The sequence below is a fragment of the Lacerta agilis genome, chromosome 18, assembly GCF_009819535.1.
Source record: "Lacerta agilis isolate rLacAgi1 chromosome 18, rLacAgi1.pri, whole genome shotgun sequence".
Taxonomy (NCBI): domain Eukaryota; kingdom Metazoa; phylum Chordata; class Lepidosauria; order Squamata; family Lacertidae; genus Lacerta; species Lacerta agilis.
Genome location: NC_046329.1, coordinates 8,921,935 through 8,940,042, shown reverse-complemented (window position 1 = coordinate 8,940,042; position 18,108 = coordinate 8,921,935). Strand labels below are relative to the sequence as shown.

General features: G+C 48.6%; 1 protein-coding gene across 6 annotated transcripts in view; it reads right to left on the bottom strand.

Moving 5' to 3' along the window:
• Window positions 1–18,108, bottom strand: part of PIP5K1C (phosphatidylinositol-4-phosphate 5-kinase type 1 gamma) — a 40,285-nt gene that overhangs the window by 16,356 nt on the left and 5,821 nt on the right. For all 6 annotated transcript variants that reach the window (XM_033136658.1, XM_033136654.1, XM_033136655.1 and 3 more), the window contains exons 2-11: window positions 12,608–12,639; window positions 11,695–11,787; window positions 10,661–10,791; window positions 9,156–9,273; window positions 8,827–8,979; window positions 6,468–6,767; window positions 4,432–4,637; window positions 2,105–2,188; window positions 460–508; window positions 22–106 (exon numbers count right to left, since the gene is read on the bottom strand). In XM_033136658.1, coding sequence (XP_032992549.1) covers window positions 22–106; window positions 460–508; window positions 2,105–2,188; window positions 4,432–4,637; window positions 6,468–6,767; window positions 8,827–8,979; window positions 9,156–9,273; window positions 10,661–10,791; window positions 11,695–11,787; window positions 12,608–12,639 — 1,251 coding nt within the window. The remainder of the gene's footprint in view (window positions 1–21; window positions 107–459; window positions 509–2,104; window positions 2,189–4,431; window positions 4,638–6,467; window positions 6,768–8,826; window positions 8,980–9,155; window positions 9,274–10,660; window positions 10,792–11,694; window positions 11,788–12,607; window positions 12,640–18,108) is intronic.

Genomic DNA, 18,108 nt, shown 5'->3' with positions numbered 1-18,108 from the left:
AGCACACACACACTCACTTACTGGTACTCTTCCTGAAGACCGTGTTGGTCATGAATTTGAAGAACCTCTCTGCATAGAAGCTGGGCCTGTGCACCGACACTGTGTCCTAGGGAAACAGGGAGGGAGATGGAGGAGTCATCACCCGCAATTGCCAATGGGGCCTCCGAGGTGGAACGAAACCGGAGTCAAGTCCCAGCTGCGATTCACCTTCGCAAAGCTATAAATTAAACGCTTTTTGGGGGGAGGGATGGGGTTTGTTTCCGGTGCCCGCCTAATTGCACTCCTGATTAAAGCTTCCTGTTTTGGTTTTGGCAGTTGGCCGTTTCATTATCATCTCGGATCTAAGGCAGTGACTGCTGGGAGCAGTTTTTTAAAAAAACTTTTAACATAAAACACAGCTCGTCAGGTTAAGTGCTAAGCAGCTCTGCGAACCGAGCAGCCTGTTGGGCTGAAACTCACCCCGTCGTGGACGAGAGCCTTCCACGTGTGCTCTAGCTTCTTGATGAATCTGGGTTGCGAAAGGAAGAAAGGAGTGTTAGAAATTTTTTTTGGGGGGGGAGCGGATACACACATGCAAGTCCTGCTTACCGAGCACAACGCGTTCCCAGGAAAGCATGTTAGGCGAGTGTTTGTGCAATAAACCAATCGTTTCTATTTTCTCCAATGGGAACATTTCTAATCCGTTATCTCTCCCTGCCACCGTGGCCGGCCATGGTTTCTTCCTGAAACAGCTGCTGCCAGGACCCCAAGATTGCAAGCTACGTGGTCGCCCAAAATATTTCCATACTAGAAAAATACAACTTGTGTGCTGTTCGTACAAGTCATACGACACATGCAGCACATTGGCGAGAAATATATATACGCGTACAATCGTTTAAAAGTACTTTAACAGCATTTATCAATTTTGTAAACAAGAGACAATTACTAGCAAGATGGCACAAAAACTTGCAAACTACCCACACTAAGATGACTGATTTAGCTCAGTTCTTACAGATGCTTGGCTCAGTTTTTTGTTTTCTTTATTTTTTAGGTAAGTTCATAAGGATTCCAGAATTAGGTAAGTTCGATGTTGTTCACAGTAGCCATGGGGTGCTGTTGTTTTTTTTGCAAATATATATTTTATTTTCCAAGAACAAACAAAACTTAACACGCATTTGTCGGATACAATTTTTACAATGATACCTAAACTCCGCCGAGTTTTCTGACTTCCTTCCTTCTCTACTTTAGTTTTCTTAAATTCCATCATTCATCCGCTTTCCCTTAAGCCCCAAATTCTATTTTCCATATTACAATACCTTCATCTTTAGTCATTCTTTCTACCAAGTTGCAAGTATTTCATCACACCTGTTAGTGATTTACATAATTACAGGCTTCTAAATATTTCAGAAATTTACTCCAATCAGCTTGAACCTGTTGGTCTCTCTGGTCTCTTATCCTCGCAGTCAGTCTCGCTAGTTCCGAATACTCCATTAATTTCATTCTCCAATCATCCAATCATGGGGTGCTGTTGAAGTTGTACAGAAGGACAATCCAGCCTCTTAGGATTGCTTCGAGACTAGACCACTGATGAAGCCCAGAAAACCACCTAGGGAGTGCGCTATATGCCAACCCCAGCAAGCTGGCCCCATCTGGGGCGAAACAGCGTCCTATTAATTACTTGGACTGCTAGGGCAAAACAGGGGTAGAACGCCGGCACCCTGTCTTGTGTACAACTTCAACAGCACCTCGTGACTACTGTGAATAACATCGAGCTTACCTAATTCTGGAATCCTTATGAACTTACCTAAAAAATAAAGGTAACAAAAAACTGAGCCAAGCATCTGTAAGAACTGAGCGGGTAGTTTGCAAGTTTTTGTGGCAAAATATTTCATAGCCCACAAATGGAGGAGAGATGGAGGGAATTGTTCTGTGAACCGCCCCGGGTATAGGGTGGTACATAAATTCAATTAATAATCGAAGCAAAATATAAAATTCTTTCCAGTAGCACCTTAGAGACCAACTGAGTTTGTTCTTGGTATGAGCTTTCGTGTGCATGCACACTTCTTCAGATACAATTAATAATAATAATAATAATAATAATACTGATGGTGATAATGATGCCTACCTGTAGGACTGGAGGATATCGATGATTCCCACATGGAGAAGAAGGCGTTCGCCTTTGCCGTTCACGGCTGGAATGCCACCCATTCTAAGGGGGAGAAGAGGGAGAGAGATACCAGACCTGTCAACATCCACTGGCTGCAACCAGAAACACGCTCAATGCTTTGTTCATTTATAATGAAGATCATCAGGGGGTTTGGGCTGGGGGTTCCCTAATAGGTGGGTGATTCCCAGCTCTACCTCTCCTTTAGATCAGAACCAGCGAAGGCAGTGAATGTCTTGTGTGTGTCCGGAGGCAGTTGGAAGGTACAGGTGAAACTCGAAAAATTAGAATATCGTGGAAAGGTTCGTTTCTTTCAGTAATTCAACTTAAAAGGTGAAACTAATATATGAGACAGACTCATGACATGCAAAGCGAGATGTGTGTCAAGCCTTTATTTGTTATAATTGTGATGATTATGGCGCACAGCTGATGAGAACCCCAAATTAACAATTTCAACTTTGGGGTTTTCATCAGCTTTGCCCCATAATCATCACAATTATAACAAGCAAAGGCTTGGCATATCTCGCTTTGCATGCCATGAGCCTATCTCATATATTAAACTCCAGTAGCTAATGAAAACAATTGCTTACATAAATGGACTTTTCCACAATATTCTAATTTTTCGAGTTTCACCTGTAGATGGTGGTTAACGGATTGAGGTTGAATACTACCAAGATGAAAGTACTGTTTGTGGGGACTCCCTGGTTCTGAATGGGGTAACTGTGCCCCTGAAGGACGAGGTGCACAGCCTGGGAGTCATTTTGGACTCACAGCTGTCCATGGAGGCGCAGGTCAATTCTGGGTCCAGGGCAGCTGTCTCCCAGCTCCATCTGGTACGCAGGATGAGACCCTCCCTGCTCACAGACTGTCTCGCCAGAGTGACGTATGCTCTGGTTATCTCCCGCTTGGACTACTGCCATGCGCTCTCCGTGGGGCTACCTTTGAAGGTGACCCGGAAACGGCAATTAATCCAGAATGCGGCAGCTAGACTGGGGACTGGGAGCAGCTGCCAGGACCATACAACACTGGTCCTGAAAGACCTACATTGGCTCCCAAGACGTTTCCGGACAGAATTCAAAGTGTTGGTGCTGACCTTGAAAGCCGTAAACGGCTCCGGCCCCTTATACCTGAAGCAGCATCTCCACCCCCATCGCCCAGCCTGGACACTGAGGTCCAGCTCCAAGGGCCTTCTGGCGGTTCCCTCATTGCAAGTAGTGAAGTTACAAGGAACCAGGCAGAGGGCCTTCTTGGTGGTAGCGCCCTACCATCAGATGTCAAGGAGATGAGTAAGTTACACAGGCAGCCCTGTATAGGGAAGCTTTTTAATGCTGGATGTTTTGTTGTGCCACCCAGTCAGGTGGACGGGGTATGAGTAATAAGTTGTTGTTGTTGTTGTTGTTGTTGTTGTTGTTGCAACCCAGATAGATGGACAGGGTATAAGCAATTAATAAATAGTAATAACCATAATAATAATGGCTGGTAGCCATTGACCTGCCCAGGTTGGCTCAATCCTAGGTTCAGGACGAGCCTCTCCCCAGCCCTGGCACAGCAGCGGTGCCCCCCTGCCAATCCTCAGCACCTTCTTCTTTTTTTGGTAATACATTTTTTATTATTTTTTCAAATATATCAAATTACAGCCAATTTAACATCTAACACAAATTACATCAACCATTGCTCTGCCGAGCTGCGACTCCCCTCCCTCTCGTCAGCAGGTTTTCTAGTCCATTCTCATCGCGCAGTTTTTACCATTTCCCTATTAAACTATGTCAAAGGTTTATTCCAGTCCTACTAGTGTTTTTAAACTTCCTCGGTTCAATCTTAAGTATTCCACAAATTTACTCCAATCTCTTCGAAACCTCGAGTCATCCTGGTTTCTGACCCTGCCGGTCAGTTTTGCAAGTTCAGCATATTCCACCATCTTCGTCTGCCACTCACTTCTTAGATATTTCTTCTCCCATCAAACCCAACAAAAAGGCCTCAGGCTTTTTTTGGGGAAAAGTATATTTAAACATCTTCTTAAGTTCGTTGTAAATTGATTCCCAAAACGCCTTGACCTTATTACAAGCCCACCACGTGTGATAAAAGTCCCCTTCCTCTTGCCTACATTTCCAACACAATTTATCATGCATTCTATACATTTTTGACAATTTCACTGGAGTCAAGTACCACCTATACATCAATCCTCAGCACCTTCTTCAAGGCGGGCAGCTCTGACAGCTTCTCTGACACCCCCTGCAAGGGAAGAGGGGCAGAGGCAGACCCCCACCCCCACCCCCTGCTCCACTCACGTGTCGTCCGTGTCGATGGACTCCCCGCGGGCTGCCCCGCCTTGGATGGACTCCATAGCGGTGGAGTACAGGGCCTTCTGCCCCATGGGCCGCTTCTCGTCGGAGGTGCTCTGGGCCCCGTCCGCTTGCCGCTCCCGCTCTTGCTGGTCCATGTTGTGCACTCCCAGAAGCAAGCTGTAGTCCATTATCTTGAAGCTTTCCAGCACCTGGGAAAGGAGAGGGTGGCTTGACCAGTGGCACGGCCCTGGTTTTGCTCCACAAGCTAAGCATACAAGACCAGGAACTGGCAGGACGCTGGAACGCGATGAGTTGGCACCAGGTGGCTGACGTGGAGGAAAGGACCAGTGATCCGGGGGAGCCTGCAGCAGCCAGGAGACGAGAGGCAGGGGCAGGAGAAGCTGCACGATTGCGGAATGAAGAATAGGTGCCCCCCCCCACCTCTCCTGTTGCACCGTCTCCCAGGGCCAGGCGAGGACTGAAGTGGGAAGAGGCAGAAGGAGACTCCACACGGGGTGTGTGTGTGTCTTTCCCTGCTTGGGCACTGCTCATAAGCCAAGGTTTTGGCTTCTCAGTTCAGGCCTACCTGGACTCTTTGAGATCGCAACTTGAGGCCCTTCTTTGTGTGCCTCCTCCAGGAGGTCCGAAAGGTGGCAACGGGCCTTTTCTGTGCTGGCTCCCCGTCTGTGGAACGCTCTCCCCAAGGAAGCTCGCCTGGCACCTTCATTATACACCTTCAGGCGCCAGGGTTGGAAATGTTCCTTTTCAACCAGGCCTTTGGGCTGATTAACAACTTATACCTCTTTTAACTGTGTTTGTGGGAAGGGATGAGGGGTTCACTGGTCCGTGGGTGGGGGTTGCTCTTGTTTTTATTGTGTACAGTCATACCTTGGTTGTCGAACACCTTGTTACTCGGGTGTTTTGGCTCCCGAACGCTGCAAACCCGGAAGCGAGTGTTCCGGTTAGCGAACGGTTTTTGGAAGCCGAACATCCGATGCTGCTTCCGGTTGAGTGCCAAAAGCTCCTGAAGCCAACCAGAAGCAGCACCTTGGTATCTGAACCGTTCCAGGAGTCGAACAGACCCCCGAAAGGGATTAAGTTCGACAACCAAGGTACCACTGTACAGTGGTACCTCTGGTTACGTACTTAATTAATTCTGGACGTCCATTCTTAACCTGAAACTGTTCTTAACCTGAAGCACCACTTTAGCTAATGGGCCTCCTGCTGCTACTGCGCCACCAGAGCACGATTTCTGTTCTTATCCTGAAGCAAAGTTCTTAACCTTAAGCGTTATTTCTGGGTTAACGGAGTCTGTAACCTGAAGCGTATGTAACCCGAGGTACCACTGTATCTTGTTTTTATGCTGTGTTTTTACATTGTGAGCTACCCCCCCCCCCGAGAACTATGGATAAATAAAATGAATAACATTTCCATTTTTCGCTGTGTGTTTCTACTGCAAACCCAAGGAAGAGAGGGCTGGAAATACCGGGAAATGAAAGAAATAAGGTCCCACCCAGCCACCCACATTGCCAGTGAGGCAAACACCCTTGAAAAGGGTGCAGAGTAAAACCGGAAAAGGGGTATGACAGGTCCTGAGGTCCATCATCAGCCCCTGTTCCAAGGTTCTTCCAGCCTGATCTGGCTGGCCTCCGCACAAGGTAAAACTAAAGGACCCCTGGACGGTTAAATCCAGTCAAAGGCGACTATGGGGTTGCGGCGCTCGTTTCGCATTCAGGCCGAGGGAGCCGGCATTTGTCCGCAGACAGCCTTCTGGGTCATGTGGTGAGCATGACTAAGCCGCTTCTGGCGAACCAGAGCAGTGCACGGAAACGCCCTTTACCTTCCCGCCGGAGAGGTACCTATTTATCTACTTGCACTCTGACGTGCTTTCGAACTGTTAGGTTGGCAGGAGCAGGGACTGAGCAACGGGAGCTCAACCCGTCATTGCGGGGATTCGAACCGCCGACCTTCCAATCGGCAATCCCAAGAGGCTCATTGTTTTGGACCACAGTGCCACCCGCGTCCCCCGCACAACCTACCAAGCAGTCCCTCTGCAGTGTCTTGACCACAGCGCTGAAGGTGTCCGTGTCCAGCAAGATCCCGTCGGGCATGTCCTGCATGAAGTCCAAGTCCTTGTAGGTGGGGCTGGACTTCTCCTTCTCCTTCTTGGAGGCCCGGCGCTTGTAGGTCGAGCCCTTCAGGTCGTACTTCAGGTGCATCTTCACCACGCGGGGCAGGATGTTGTTCATCACCACCACCCGGATGTTCTTGCCCCCGGACTGGACGCAGTAGAGGCCGTAGAATTTGGGCAGCAGCGTCCGGGGATTCTGGTTCAAGTTCTAGAGAAGGTTTTCAAAATAAATAATAATAATAATAATAATAATAATTTTAAAATGAGAAGCAGGACACAGCATGTCAGGTTCCGGGGAGGTAGCCGTGTTGGTCTGCCATAGTCAAAACAAAACGAAATGAAATGAAAAAATTCCTTCCAGTAGCACCTTAGAGACCAACTCAGTTTGTTCTTGGTATGAGCTTTCGCGTGCATGCACACTTCTTCAGATACAGTGGTGCCCCGCTAGATGGAAATAATTCGCTCTGCGAGTATTTTCGTCTAGCGGGTTTTTCGTCTAGCAAAGCGGCAATGTAACCGCGGTTTTCGCTAGACGAAAAAATTTGTCTTGCGAGGCAGCCCCATAGACTTTTTCGTCTTGCGGGGCAGCCTCCCGCTAGACCAGGCATGTCCAACAGGTAGATCGTGATCTACCAGTAGATCACTGGACGTCTGTGGTAGATCACTGACTCCCCCCAAACAAACTGAACAACTGTGTTTCCCCTAAAAAAAAGTTGAATATTTCACCTCCCTGAAACTTTGACCTGAACCCCCCAAAAATGGGCCTTGCTGCTTTTCTTTAAAAAAAAAAAAAGCTCAACAACTTTGACCTGAACTGGGGGTAGATCACTGCCAGTTTTTAACTCTGTGAGTAGACCGCAATCTCTTGGGAGTTGGACACCCCTGCGCTAGACGAATGCCTTCGTCTAGCGAGTTTTTCGTCTAGCGAGTTTTTCGTCTAGCGGGGCACCACTGTACACTGAAACAGAAGTCACCATACCCTTATATATAGTGAGAGGGTGGGACCGTCCGTGGGCCGGATTTAGAGGGCGATTGGGCCAGATCCGGCCCCGGGGCCTTAGTTTGGGGACCCCTGATCTAAAGGAAGATGGAGCAAGCTTGTCTTCTCCTGCTCTAGAGGGTAGGACCCGAAACCAATGGCTTCAAGTTACAAGAAAGGAGATTCCGACTCAACATCAGGAAGAACTTTCTGACGGTCAGAGCTGTTCGACCGTGGGATGGAAGGTGGCGGACTCGCCTTCCTTGGAGGTTTCAAATCAGAAACTGGGTGGCCACCTGTCAGAGATGCTTTAGTTTGAGATGCCTGCTTTGCAGGATGTATGGAACAGATGACACTCAGGGTCCCTTCCAACACTTATGATTCTGTGACACAAGAACGGGACTTCTCAGTGGTGCATGGGATGCTCTCCGCAGGGAAGTGACACCACAGCTTGCTTTTAGGCTGTGAGCTAACACCACTTCTGCCTGTCCGGCATGGAAGAGCCCAGTTGAGCATGCTCAGAACAGACACAAGTTGGAACAAGCTCCGCCCCATCAACCCCAAGCAAAGCCCCCACCAAATATAGAAGAATGGCAGATGAAAATGATGGACTATATGGAGCTCGCAGAAATGACTGGGAAACTCCGTGACCAGAGGGACGACACAGTGGACAAAGAATGGAAAAATTCTAAACTGTATTTAAAAAATCATTGTATGATTGAAAGTTACCGTAGATATAATCTGAGTATAAGTTAGGTTGTAGAATAGAAGATAAATGATTAAGATAGAGGGTGATTAGGATTGAGATATGACATATGAGGAATTATTTAGGCAATGGTATAATATAGAGTAAGAGAGATAAAATATCTATGATTTTTGTTATTGGGGAATAGAATAGTATTTTAGGAAATTTTGGAAGTTACAAAAAAAAATATCTACAAGGGACGCAGGAGGAGGAGACAGGAGGAAGTCCCAATACGATGTGAGGAAGGAATATTAGTTTTAATAATTGTATAAGTTGTTGTTTTTGTTATGTTTGTTATTAATGTAGTTGTGTTTTCTTTTTGTATGTTTTTAGTAAAAACTTTTCAATAAATATTATGGGGGGGGGAAACCCCAAGCCAAGCCCCCAGCCACATGCCCCACGTAGATCCCGCAAGCGTGAAGTCCAGCCACTCCTAGGTCTGGGTCGCCCCCAAGTTCTGCCCCCTCCGGCCAACTGCATCTGCCCCAGGCGAGTCACTACAAATCTGCAGATTCCCGCTGAGCATCTTCTGCTGGGACGTACCATGTAGTAGCCAGGAAGCAGCTTCTGGAGGAACTCCGCCTCCTTGTGCATGACCGTCTTGATGATGAACTCGTCGTCGCTGGTGACGTAGAAGAGGGAGCCGCTGGCCCCGGGGTTGGACAGCTCGATCAGGGGCTCGTTGCACAGGGAATACTGGGCGGGCGGGGAGGAAAGAGAGAGAGAGAAGGAAAAAGGCGTTCAAGGATGCGGCAGGTGTTAATAGCAACTAATAGGCGGGCAAAACCGAGGGGCCTTTTGAGACCCACCGCGAAGATGCCCAAGCCTGGTTCTTTTTGCCCTTTGGAAGAGGGGAAAGGATCCGTCCTCACCAAGTAGTCATCCGGGCGGATGCCGAACAGCTCTCGGAAGTATCGGAAAGCGACGGGAGCGTACGTCTTGAACCTGAAGTCGGGGTAGTGGTGAGCTGGGGTGAGGTTGCTGCCTTCGCTGCGGCACGGGAGGGAGAAGCAGAAGACACAGAGAACAGCTCAAACTCCCTCTTCTCTCACCCAAAACGGTTTCCGCTTACAGAGCTCTTGTTACAGCGCAGCAGAGCCGGCTAGCGTTTGTCCCCATCTTTAGGAAGTGCGAGGTGGCAGAAACAGACCTGTCCTTAAACGGGTCTGTACTTAAAACCTAATGACCCCCAGAGGTGGTAAACATTAGGCCAGGTGGGGGGCCGGGAAGCCCTCTCTGCCCAGCCCTCAATACCGGTGTTAGAAACTCAGATTTATAAGCTAATGGCCAATGGCACCTTAAACCTAGGCTACAGTTACCATAAAGGTATGTCTAGGCAGTATTTTTCCATCCAACAGTGTTTGTTGTTGTTAATTTCATGTACAGTGGTACCTTGGTTCTCAAACTTAATCCATTCCGGAAGTCTATTCCAAAACAAAGCGTTCCAAAACCAAGGCGCGCTATCCTACAGAAATTAACACAAAATGCATCAATCCAATCCAGTCTTTTAAAAACAACCCCTAAAACAGCAATTTAACATGAATTTTACTACCTAACGAGGCCACTGATCCATAAAATGAAAGCAATAAACAATGTGCTGCAGTCGCACGATCAAAAAGTAGCTGAACTGGGTTCCACACAGTCACAAAAACAAAAAAAGAGCCACAAAAATGCAAAATAAATAGAAAAAAGCAGATAGGCCTCAGTGTAACACTCAAAACGGAAGGGTGGCACTCAAATCAGAAGCGTAACTAACGCTCAAAACGGAGCACGTTCGGCTTCTGAAAAAAGTTCGCAGACCGGAACACTTACTTCCGGGTTTGAGAACCAAGGTACCACTGTATATACAACAACCCAGAATAAAACAAATTCAAGCTTCAAGGAACACATCTCAGATCCTTCTCTAAGGGGCATTTTGATTTCCCCATATTTTTTTACCGACTTAATTTATACAGCTGCCCCATAGCAGCAGGACTCTAGGAAGCCAGTGGGGTGCAGTGGTCAGAATGTTGGACAAGGACCTGGGAGAACCGGGTTCGAGTCCCCACTCAGTCAGGAAGCTTGCTGAATGACCTTGGAGTCTGTTGCAGCCTCTTAACCTACCTCACAGGGTCATTGTAGGGATTAACTGTTTTTTGCATGCGGGGTGGGAACGGCGAATGTAGCTTACTGCCCCCGCCCCAGCCACTACTGACACACAGCCCCCAGGAAGCTGACTAGGAGAGAATAAGGCCCTTGCCTTGCTCTCACTGCTACACCTCCTCCAGCCATCTCTTTTGAGAACCCTCCCGTCGTGTTTGTGGCCAAGAGCTGCTGTTCAAATTGGGCTTCACTCTGCCGCCTCCCCCCACACCCCATTTGCCAGCAGCCAACTTACCTGGGGAAGAAAATGCTCTCCACTACGTAGAAATCTTGCATCAAGACATCCCGCTCGGGCTTGGAGCTCAGGTTCCCCACCGTGTAGCCGATTCCGAGCTGGATGGCTCCCTTGAGCGTGGTGGACGTGGTCTGAGGACAGACAGGGTCAAAGCGGGGGGGGGGGGGAGGTTATGGCATGATCCCCCCCCCAAGCGGGGTTGGGGGCATCTGTTTCTGGCTCACCCCACCATCTATCTGCCAGGAGAACCCACCACCGTACCCGGTGCTCTGCTAACATGCTGTACGTGGGGCTGCCCTTGGAGACAGCTGAAACTTCAGCTGGTCGAAAATGCAGCTGCTAAATTACTGGCTGAGGTTAGACCTCCTATTTCAAAACAGCTGCACTTCCGGGCCTGATTCAAGGTGCTCGTGCTCAGGTCCCAAATACCTGAAAGATCACCTCCTTCTCTACAGGCCCCCTCAGGTGCTGAGATTGACATGGTCCTGGTAATTCCTCCGCCCTCAAGAGGCTCAGGGCGCGAGTATGTGGTGGCCCGAGAGCGGGGCCTTCTCTGTGGCAGCCCCTATGTTTCGGAACCGCCTCATCGCACAGCTGTGTTTGGCACCTTCATTATACTGCTTCTGGAGAATGTTGAAGACACACCTCCTCTTTACCCTTGAGGTGCACATATATTTTAGGACTCATCTTATTTTCACGTCTGTTAAGTTGTTTTAAACCAGCGTTTCTCAAACCTGGGTCCCCGGCTGGAGTACAACTCCCGTCATCCCCGACCACCGGTCCTGCTCGCTAGGGATGATGGGAGTTGTAGTCCAACAACAAGCTGGGGACCCCAAGATTGAGAAACGCGGCTTCTAATACCATGTTTTAATACTGCAACCCACCCCTGGAGACCTTAGGTGAAGGGCAGGAAACACATAAAAGAAACAGTAATAATAATAATATAATTTATTATTTGTACCCCGCCCATCTGGCTGGGTTTCCCCAGCCACTCTGGGCAGCAATTATAATAATAATTTATTAAGTAAGGATACCTTCTTGTAGGTCGTCTCGCCTGATGCATCAACCCCGCGGTGGCCGATCTTCTTCCCCTGGCCGGCTCCTGGCTGCCCTGTCAACGAAGGTGCCTGAGGCAGGAAGGATTTCGAGGTCAGCCAAAACATCGCCAAGGGGTGGGGGAAAGGTGGCCCAGGGCCTTAAGAACCTTTCCTAAAGAAATCGAGGGTTTGCTGTTGTCTGATTCTATCTTGCGCTTTTATCTTGCAAACCGCCCCGGAGATATTTTGATGAAGGGCAGCATAGAAATCTAACAAATAATAATTTTTTAAAACAACACCTTCTGCTGATTCAGGAGCGAAGCCTCTGGGACTGTTAGCCACTTACAGGTGAAACTCGAAAAATTAGAATATCGTGGAACAAGTCCATTTATGTTAAGCAATTGTTTTCATTAGCTACTGGAGTTTAATATATGAGATAGACTCATGACATGCAAAGCGAGATATGTCAAGCCTTTGCTTGTTATAATTGTGATGGTTATGGCGCGCATCTGATGAAAACCCCAAAGTTGAGATTGTTAATTTGGGGTTCTCATCAGCTGTACGCCATAATCATCACAATTATAACAAATAAAGGCTTGACGTATCTCGCTTTGCATGTCATGAGTCTATCTCATATATTAGTTTACCTTTTAAGTTGAATTACTGAAAGAAATGAACCTTTCCACGATATTCTAATTTTTCGAGTTTCACCTGCAGCTGAGCTCAGGCCACAAATCACTCCCCCAAAAACTATATGGAGAGAACAAGAAGCCCCCCCCCCGGTACCCTGATTCTTTCTTGGAACCACCTGCCCTTGGCTCAGATGACAATGGGAGACAGAGTGGGACCCCTGATGCTGATCCTGAGTCTCAGGAAAAAGTCAGAACAGAAGGAAAGCACCTGAGCTCACCTCTGTTAGGACAGCCTTGCTCACCGCCAGCCCTGAGGAGAGAAGGAGAGAGTCAAGGTAAGCAGGAATGTCTCAGAACCCCAACAGGTACCTGCTGCAGAGCCCATCGTGGTGGGGAGGGGGACCCACCTAACCCTGGCAGAGAGAACAGGGCCTTTAACCCCATTGCCAAAACAAAAAAACCATCCATCTTCCTCCAAATTAAACCGATTGACATTTCATAGAATCCTAGAGTTGGAAGAGACCCCAAGGGCCATCCAGTCCAACCCCCTGCCAAGCAGGAAACACCATCAAAGCATTCCTGACAGATGGCTGTCAAGCCTCCGCTTCAAGACCTCCAAAGGAGGAGACTCCACCACACTCCTTGGTAGCAAATTCCACTGCCGAACAGCTCTTACTGTCAGGAAGTTCTTCCTAATGTTTAGGTGGAATCTTCTTTCTTGTAGTTTGAATCCACTGCCCCGTGTCCGCTTCTCTGGAGCAGCAGAAAACAACCTTTCTCCCTCCTCTATATGACATCCTTTTATATATTTGAACATGGCTATCATATCACCCCTTAACCTTCTCTTCTCCACGCTAAACATACCCAGCTCCCTGAGCCGTTCCTCATAAGGCATCATTTCCAGGCCTTTGACCATTTTGGTTGCCCTCTTCTGGACACGTTCCAGCTTGTCCTTATCCTTCTTGGACTGAGGTGCCCAGAACTGGACACAGTATTCCAGTATTCTGACATTTCCCTTCCGTTCTCCTTCACTTGCTGCGAAGCTGAACAGATTTACGTGGGAACAAGCCCCTATTCAACACAGTGGGATTTACATCCAAGCAAATGGAAAAAAGAATGCCTTATGTGGATTGATCAGGAGCCTAGTCCACATCGAGGCAGTCAATCTGAGGCAGTTTATATACCAGGTGGGGAACTTCACAGTGCCAAATTGGGGCGGAAAATCCCTCCAGAGAAGTGATGGCTATGTTCTTTCGGAGGAAGTCTGAGTATCAAATGCTGGGAATCACGGGGTGTAAGGGAGAGAGTAGCTGTGGCTCTCAGCTCCTGCGCGTGGGCTTTTACACAGTGGGCATCCTGTGGGGACAGGAATCTGGGCTAGATAGGACCCCCTTTGGCCTCATTCAGCTGCTGCGGGGCTCTTAAAACTGGGGTGGAAACCGAACCCTTTTAACACATACAAACAAACACACCGCAGAGAACACCGCTTCTAGGGAAACCGGGCTGGCTAATCCCTTCTCTGCCAACTGTCAAAATTCCAGCGCTGGAAGATTAGCTTCAGTTTTGCAATAATGACCACAATCGGCTTTGCCTTGCCGCATTTAAGTACCTAATAAAAAGTCCCCGGGGATGAACGGAGTCCAGGTTGGGAAGAGGGAGGGGGGGAGAGAGAAGACCCATAGATAAGCGTAATAAATCAATCAATCTGGGAGGCGGGATTGGGAGGACGAGACCAAACCAAGGAACCTCACACGCAAACCACGCCGCGCTATTGCGTTTCAAATGCGCAACGGCAAAAATCCGATTTGCGACGCGGGCCGAAAGGGACGCCTTGTGCTGGCGACTTGCCAGAACATTAAGGGGGCACTTATCTCTTAAGCCAGCTGACAGATGGACTGCTGAAAGATACAGAGAGGAAGCCAGTAAGGACGACAACTCCTTAGGGTGATGCTGTGGAGCCAGGAAAGCCAGGGCCATTGCAAGCTAGCCTTGCTTATCGAGCCCTGCTCACGTCTCCCAAGACTGCACCAAGAAGCACCTTGCCTGTCACTATCCAGGTGCCCTCCAGATGTTGGGGGCCGCAATTCCCAGCATCCCAGATGGACACACACCTGGAGGGTTGAGGCCTGGGTTAACGGTTGCCAAAGGGTGGCTTACATGAACCTGCCTTCCCCTCCATGATGATAATAATAATAATAATAATAATAATAATAATAATAATAATAATAATAATAATAATAATATTTTTATTTATACCCCGCCCTTCCCAGCCAAAAAACCGGGCTCAGGGCGGCTAACACTAATTAAAATCACAGCAAAAAACATAAACACAATCAATTTAAAATAACAGATTAAAATACAAATTTAAAAATTCAATACTAAAACGGCAGTCTCATTTTCAAATAACCCACCAATAAAAGAATGAAGCATAAATATCAAACAGAAACCAACCCAAAGGCCAGGTGGAACAGCTCCGTCTTGCAGGCCCTGCGGAAAGATGCCAAATCCCGCAGGGCCCTGGTCTCTTGTGATAGACTGTTCCACCAAGTCGGGGCCAATACTGAGAAGGCCCTGGCCCTAGTTGAGGCCAACCTAGCATCCTTGTTGCTCAGGACCTCCAAAAGATTATTATTTGAGGACCTTAAGGTCCTACACGGGACATACCAGGAGAGGCAGTCCCTTAGGTACGAGGGTCCTAAGCCGCATAGGGCTTATGATGTTTAAAAGCTACATTTCCTCCAAGCGTAGGATAAAGGGTACTCAGCCCACCTTCTCTAACCTGAAACCATCATTATCTGTAGCGCTTCTACTGCCGAGCGGTGGAGCTACCGATATTTATCATTAAATAGCCACTTACTGCGTTTACATCCTGCCTTCCTTCCAAGGTGGCACAAGTCATTCACCCCACCACCAATCCCCTTCCCGCCTTCACAACAGCCCTGCAAAGTAGGCTAGGCTAAGAGACTGTGACTGCCTCCCTCTCCGAGGTCGGTGAATTAATATGGGGAAAGCAAAATGGCCCTGAGACAAGGAACTGAAATGTTTTGCTTGAAGCTGGATTGTTTCAATGGGTGTTCCAATGTGCTGCAAACCTCGCTTTGAGGTTTTTCTTTAAAATATAAAGCGATATAGAAACGAAACAAATGACAACAGCAACAACAAATTTCGCCGAGAACAAAGTGGCACCTAGACATTCCCTTGTGGTGACTCTAACCTAGGTTAAAATTTGGTGATCGGCTTATATATCTGAGTTTCCTAACACTGGCTAGATGGACCTCTCTCTTCCTCTCTCACCATATAAATATATCTCCGCATAAGCTCCAAAACCCGCTCCTCAAAGGAACTGCTCTCCACTGCCGCAGGGTAAGGCCAGCCTTGAATCACGCTCTCATTACTCATCCTGGCTGGCGGAGCTTGACGTTCCCAGCCCTCTGTACCACCGCGGCAAAGGATCAGAGTTCCACCCTACCGTCCCAAACTCCACCCCGGGGCCCAGAATCAGTGTGGGCTGAAGATGTTCCCCTGCCTGGAGCAGAATTTGCTCCCACTGTGCTCGCTCGGCTAGGGCCAACTGCTTTAAACGATGTCGCCGCGCCACCAGGGCATCAAACCCTGCCCATTAATCCTAGACGCTGAAGCAGCCTGTGCCGTGTTCCCGCAGAGTGGGGACAACCCTGGACATTTTCTCTTTTTTTAATAGAGCATCTGTACTGGGCTCTTCAGCCAGAAAAAAGGTTCCCAGAGCAGCTTACGCACACCATCTATTAAAATTGTTGTTGTTGTTGTTCAGTCGTTCAGTCGTGTCTGACTCTTCGTGACCCCATGGACCAGAGCACGCCAGGCACACCTATCCTCCACTGCCTCCCGCAGTTTGGCCAAACTCATGTTAGTAGCTTCGAGAACACTGTCCCACCATCTCATCCTCTGTCGTCCCCTTCTCCTTGTGCCCTCCATCTTTCCCAACATCAGGGTCTTTTCTAGGGAGTCTTCTCTTCTCATGAGGTGGCCAAAGTACTGGAGCCTCAACTTTAGGATCTGTCCTTCTAGTGAGCACTCAGGGCCGATTTCCTTGAGAATGGATAGGTTTGATCTTCTTGCAGTCCATGGGACTCTCAAGAGTCTCCTCCAGCACCAGAATTCAAAAGCATCCATTCTTCGGCAACCAGCCTTCTTTATGGTCCAGCTCTCACTTCCGTACATTACTACTGGGAAAACCATACTGTAGCTTTAACTATACGGACCTTTGTCGGCAAGGTGATGTCTTTGCTTTTTAAGATGCTGTCTAGGTTTGTCATTGTTTCCTCCCAAGAAGCAGGCGTCTTCTAATTTCGTGACTGCTGTCACCATCTGTAGTGATCATGGAGCCCAAGAAAGTGAAATCTCTCACTGCCTCCATTTCTTCCCCTTCTATTTGCCAGGAGGTGATGGCAAATAAGGCCATCTAATTCCTTCCCAGATAGAAGGAACTGCAGATGGAGGGAGCTCTTCACCTTGGCTCTCCCACTGCCATCATCACCAGGTGGTGCCAAGGCTCAGGTCCAGTGCCCGAAATCTGCCAGGCGCCAGGCACATTTCTCCAACGAGCGCAGGTCCGATGGCAACCATGTGGAGATCTCTGGATGCTAAGTTTGGCGACGGACATCTCCATCTGGCCGGGCCCTCCAGCTTTCTTAAGCTACTCAGCGGAAGAGCTTTTGCGCTGCATTAATTTCTCAACTTTTTGCGCAAGGAGAACATGTTTCGACCCCCTCCTCAGTTAATCCCTACAATGAGGTAGGCTAAGAGGCTGCAACTGACTCAAAGGTCATTCAGCGATCAAACTCTGATCTCCCGGGTCCTCGTCCGACACTCTAACTAGTACACCTTCCTAGAGTACCGGTACTTCTGCTATGGGGCAGCTCTATAGATTAAGTGGGTACATAAATATGGCGTCTCCTAAAATTCACAAAGTTGTTTCATCTCCTTTACATCTGACGGAAGGGCGTCCCACAGGGCAGGCGCCACCACCGAGAAGGCCCTCCTGCCTGGTTCCCTGTAACCTCATTTTTCGCAGAGGGGGTACCACCAGAAGGCCCTCGGAGCTGGACCTCAGTGTCTAGGCTGGACCATGGGGGTGGCGACGCTCCTTCAGGTACACGGATCTTAAACAACCCATTTTTTAAAAAGCTGTGCTGGTCACCAGTTTGTTTCACGGTGCTCACAAATGACTCAGGCCCCAAACACCTGGAAAGGCCTCCTACTTCCTGAAAGACCCTCTCGGGTGCTGAGGTTGGCAGAGCGGGCCCTCTTGGGTAGCTCACCCTCCCTCAAAAGCTCAGGTGGGTGGCGGGCCAGGGAGGAGAGCCTTCTCTGTGGCAGCCCCCTAAGCTGTGCGACTCCCTCCGCACAGAGATGCATCTACAGCTTTCAGAGAACTCTTCACCCTGGCTTTCAACACTTGAGGACCCACCTGGTTTTCATGGTTTTTTGTGTTGCTTACTTGTTTTTAACACTGTGTCCCAGCATGGCAATGGGCCCTGGGACCTCATGGTGAGCAAAAAATAACGTTAGTGCCACAGCGGAAAAGCTCTGGGGGAAGAGGAACGAAAGGACATCTGTGTACCGGGGGGGGGGGGGGAGGCCTTGAGATGTGCACATCAAACCAGGGCATGTTTTCAAAGCCTGTAACGAACACCAATCCTGTTATTACCGTGAACATGATTTGAATCCCAGAATCACCCACACGCAAGGACTGAAGGAGGGTGAAGGTGGTGGTGGGGGGAGAAGAGAATAAACAATC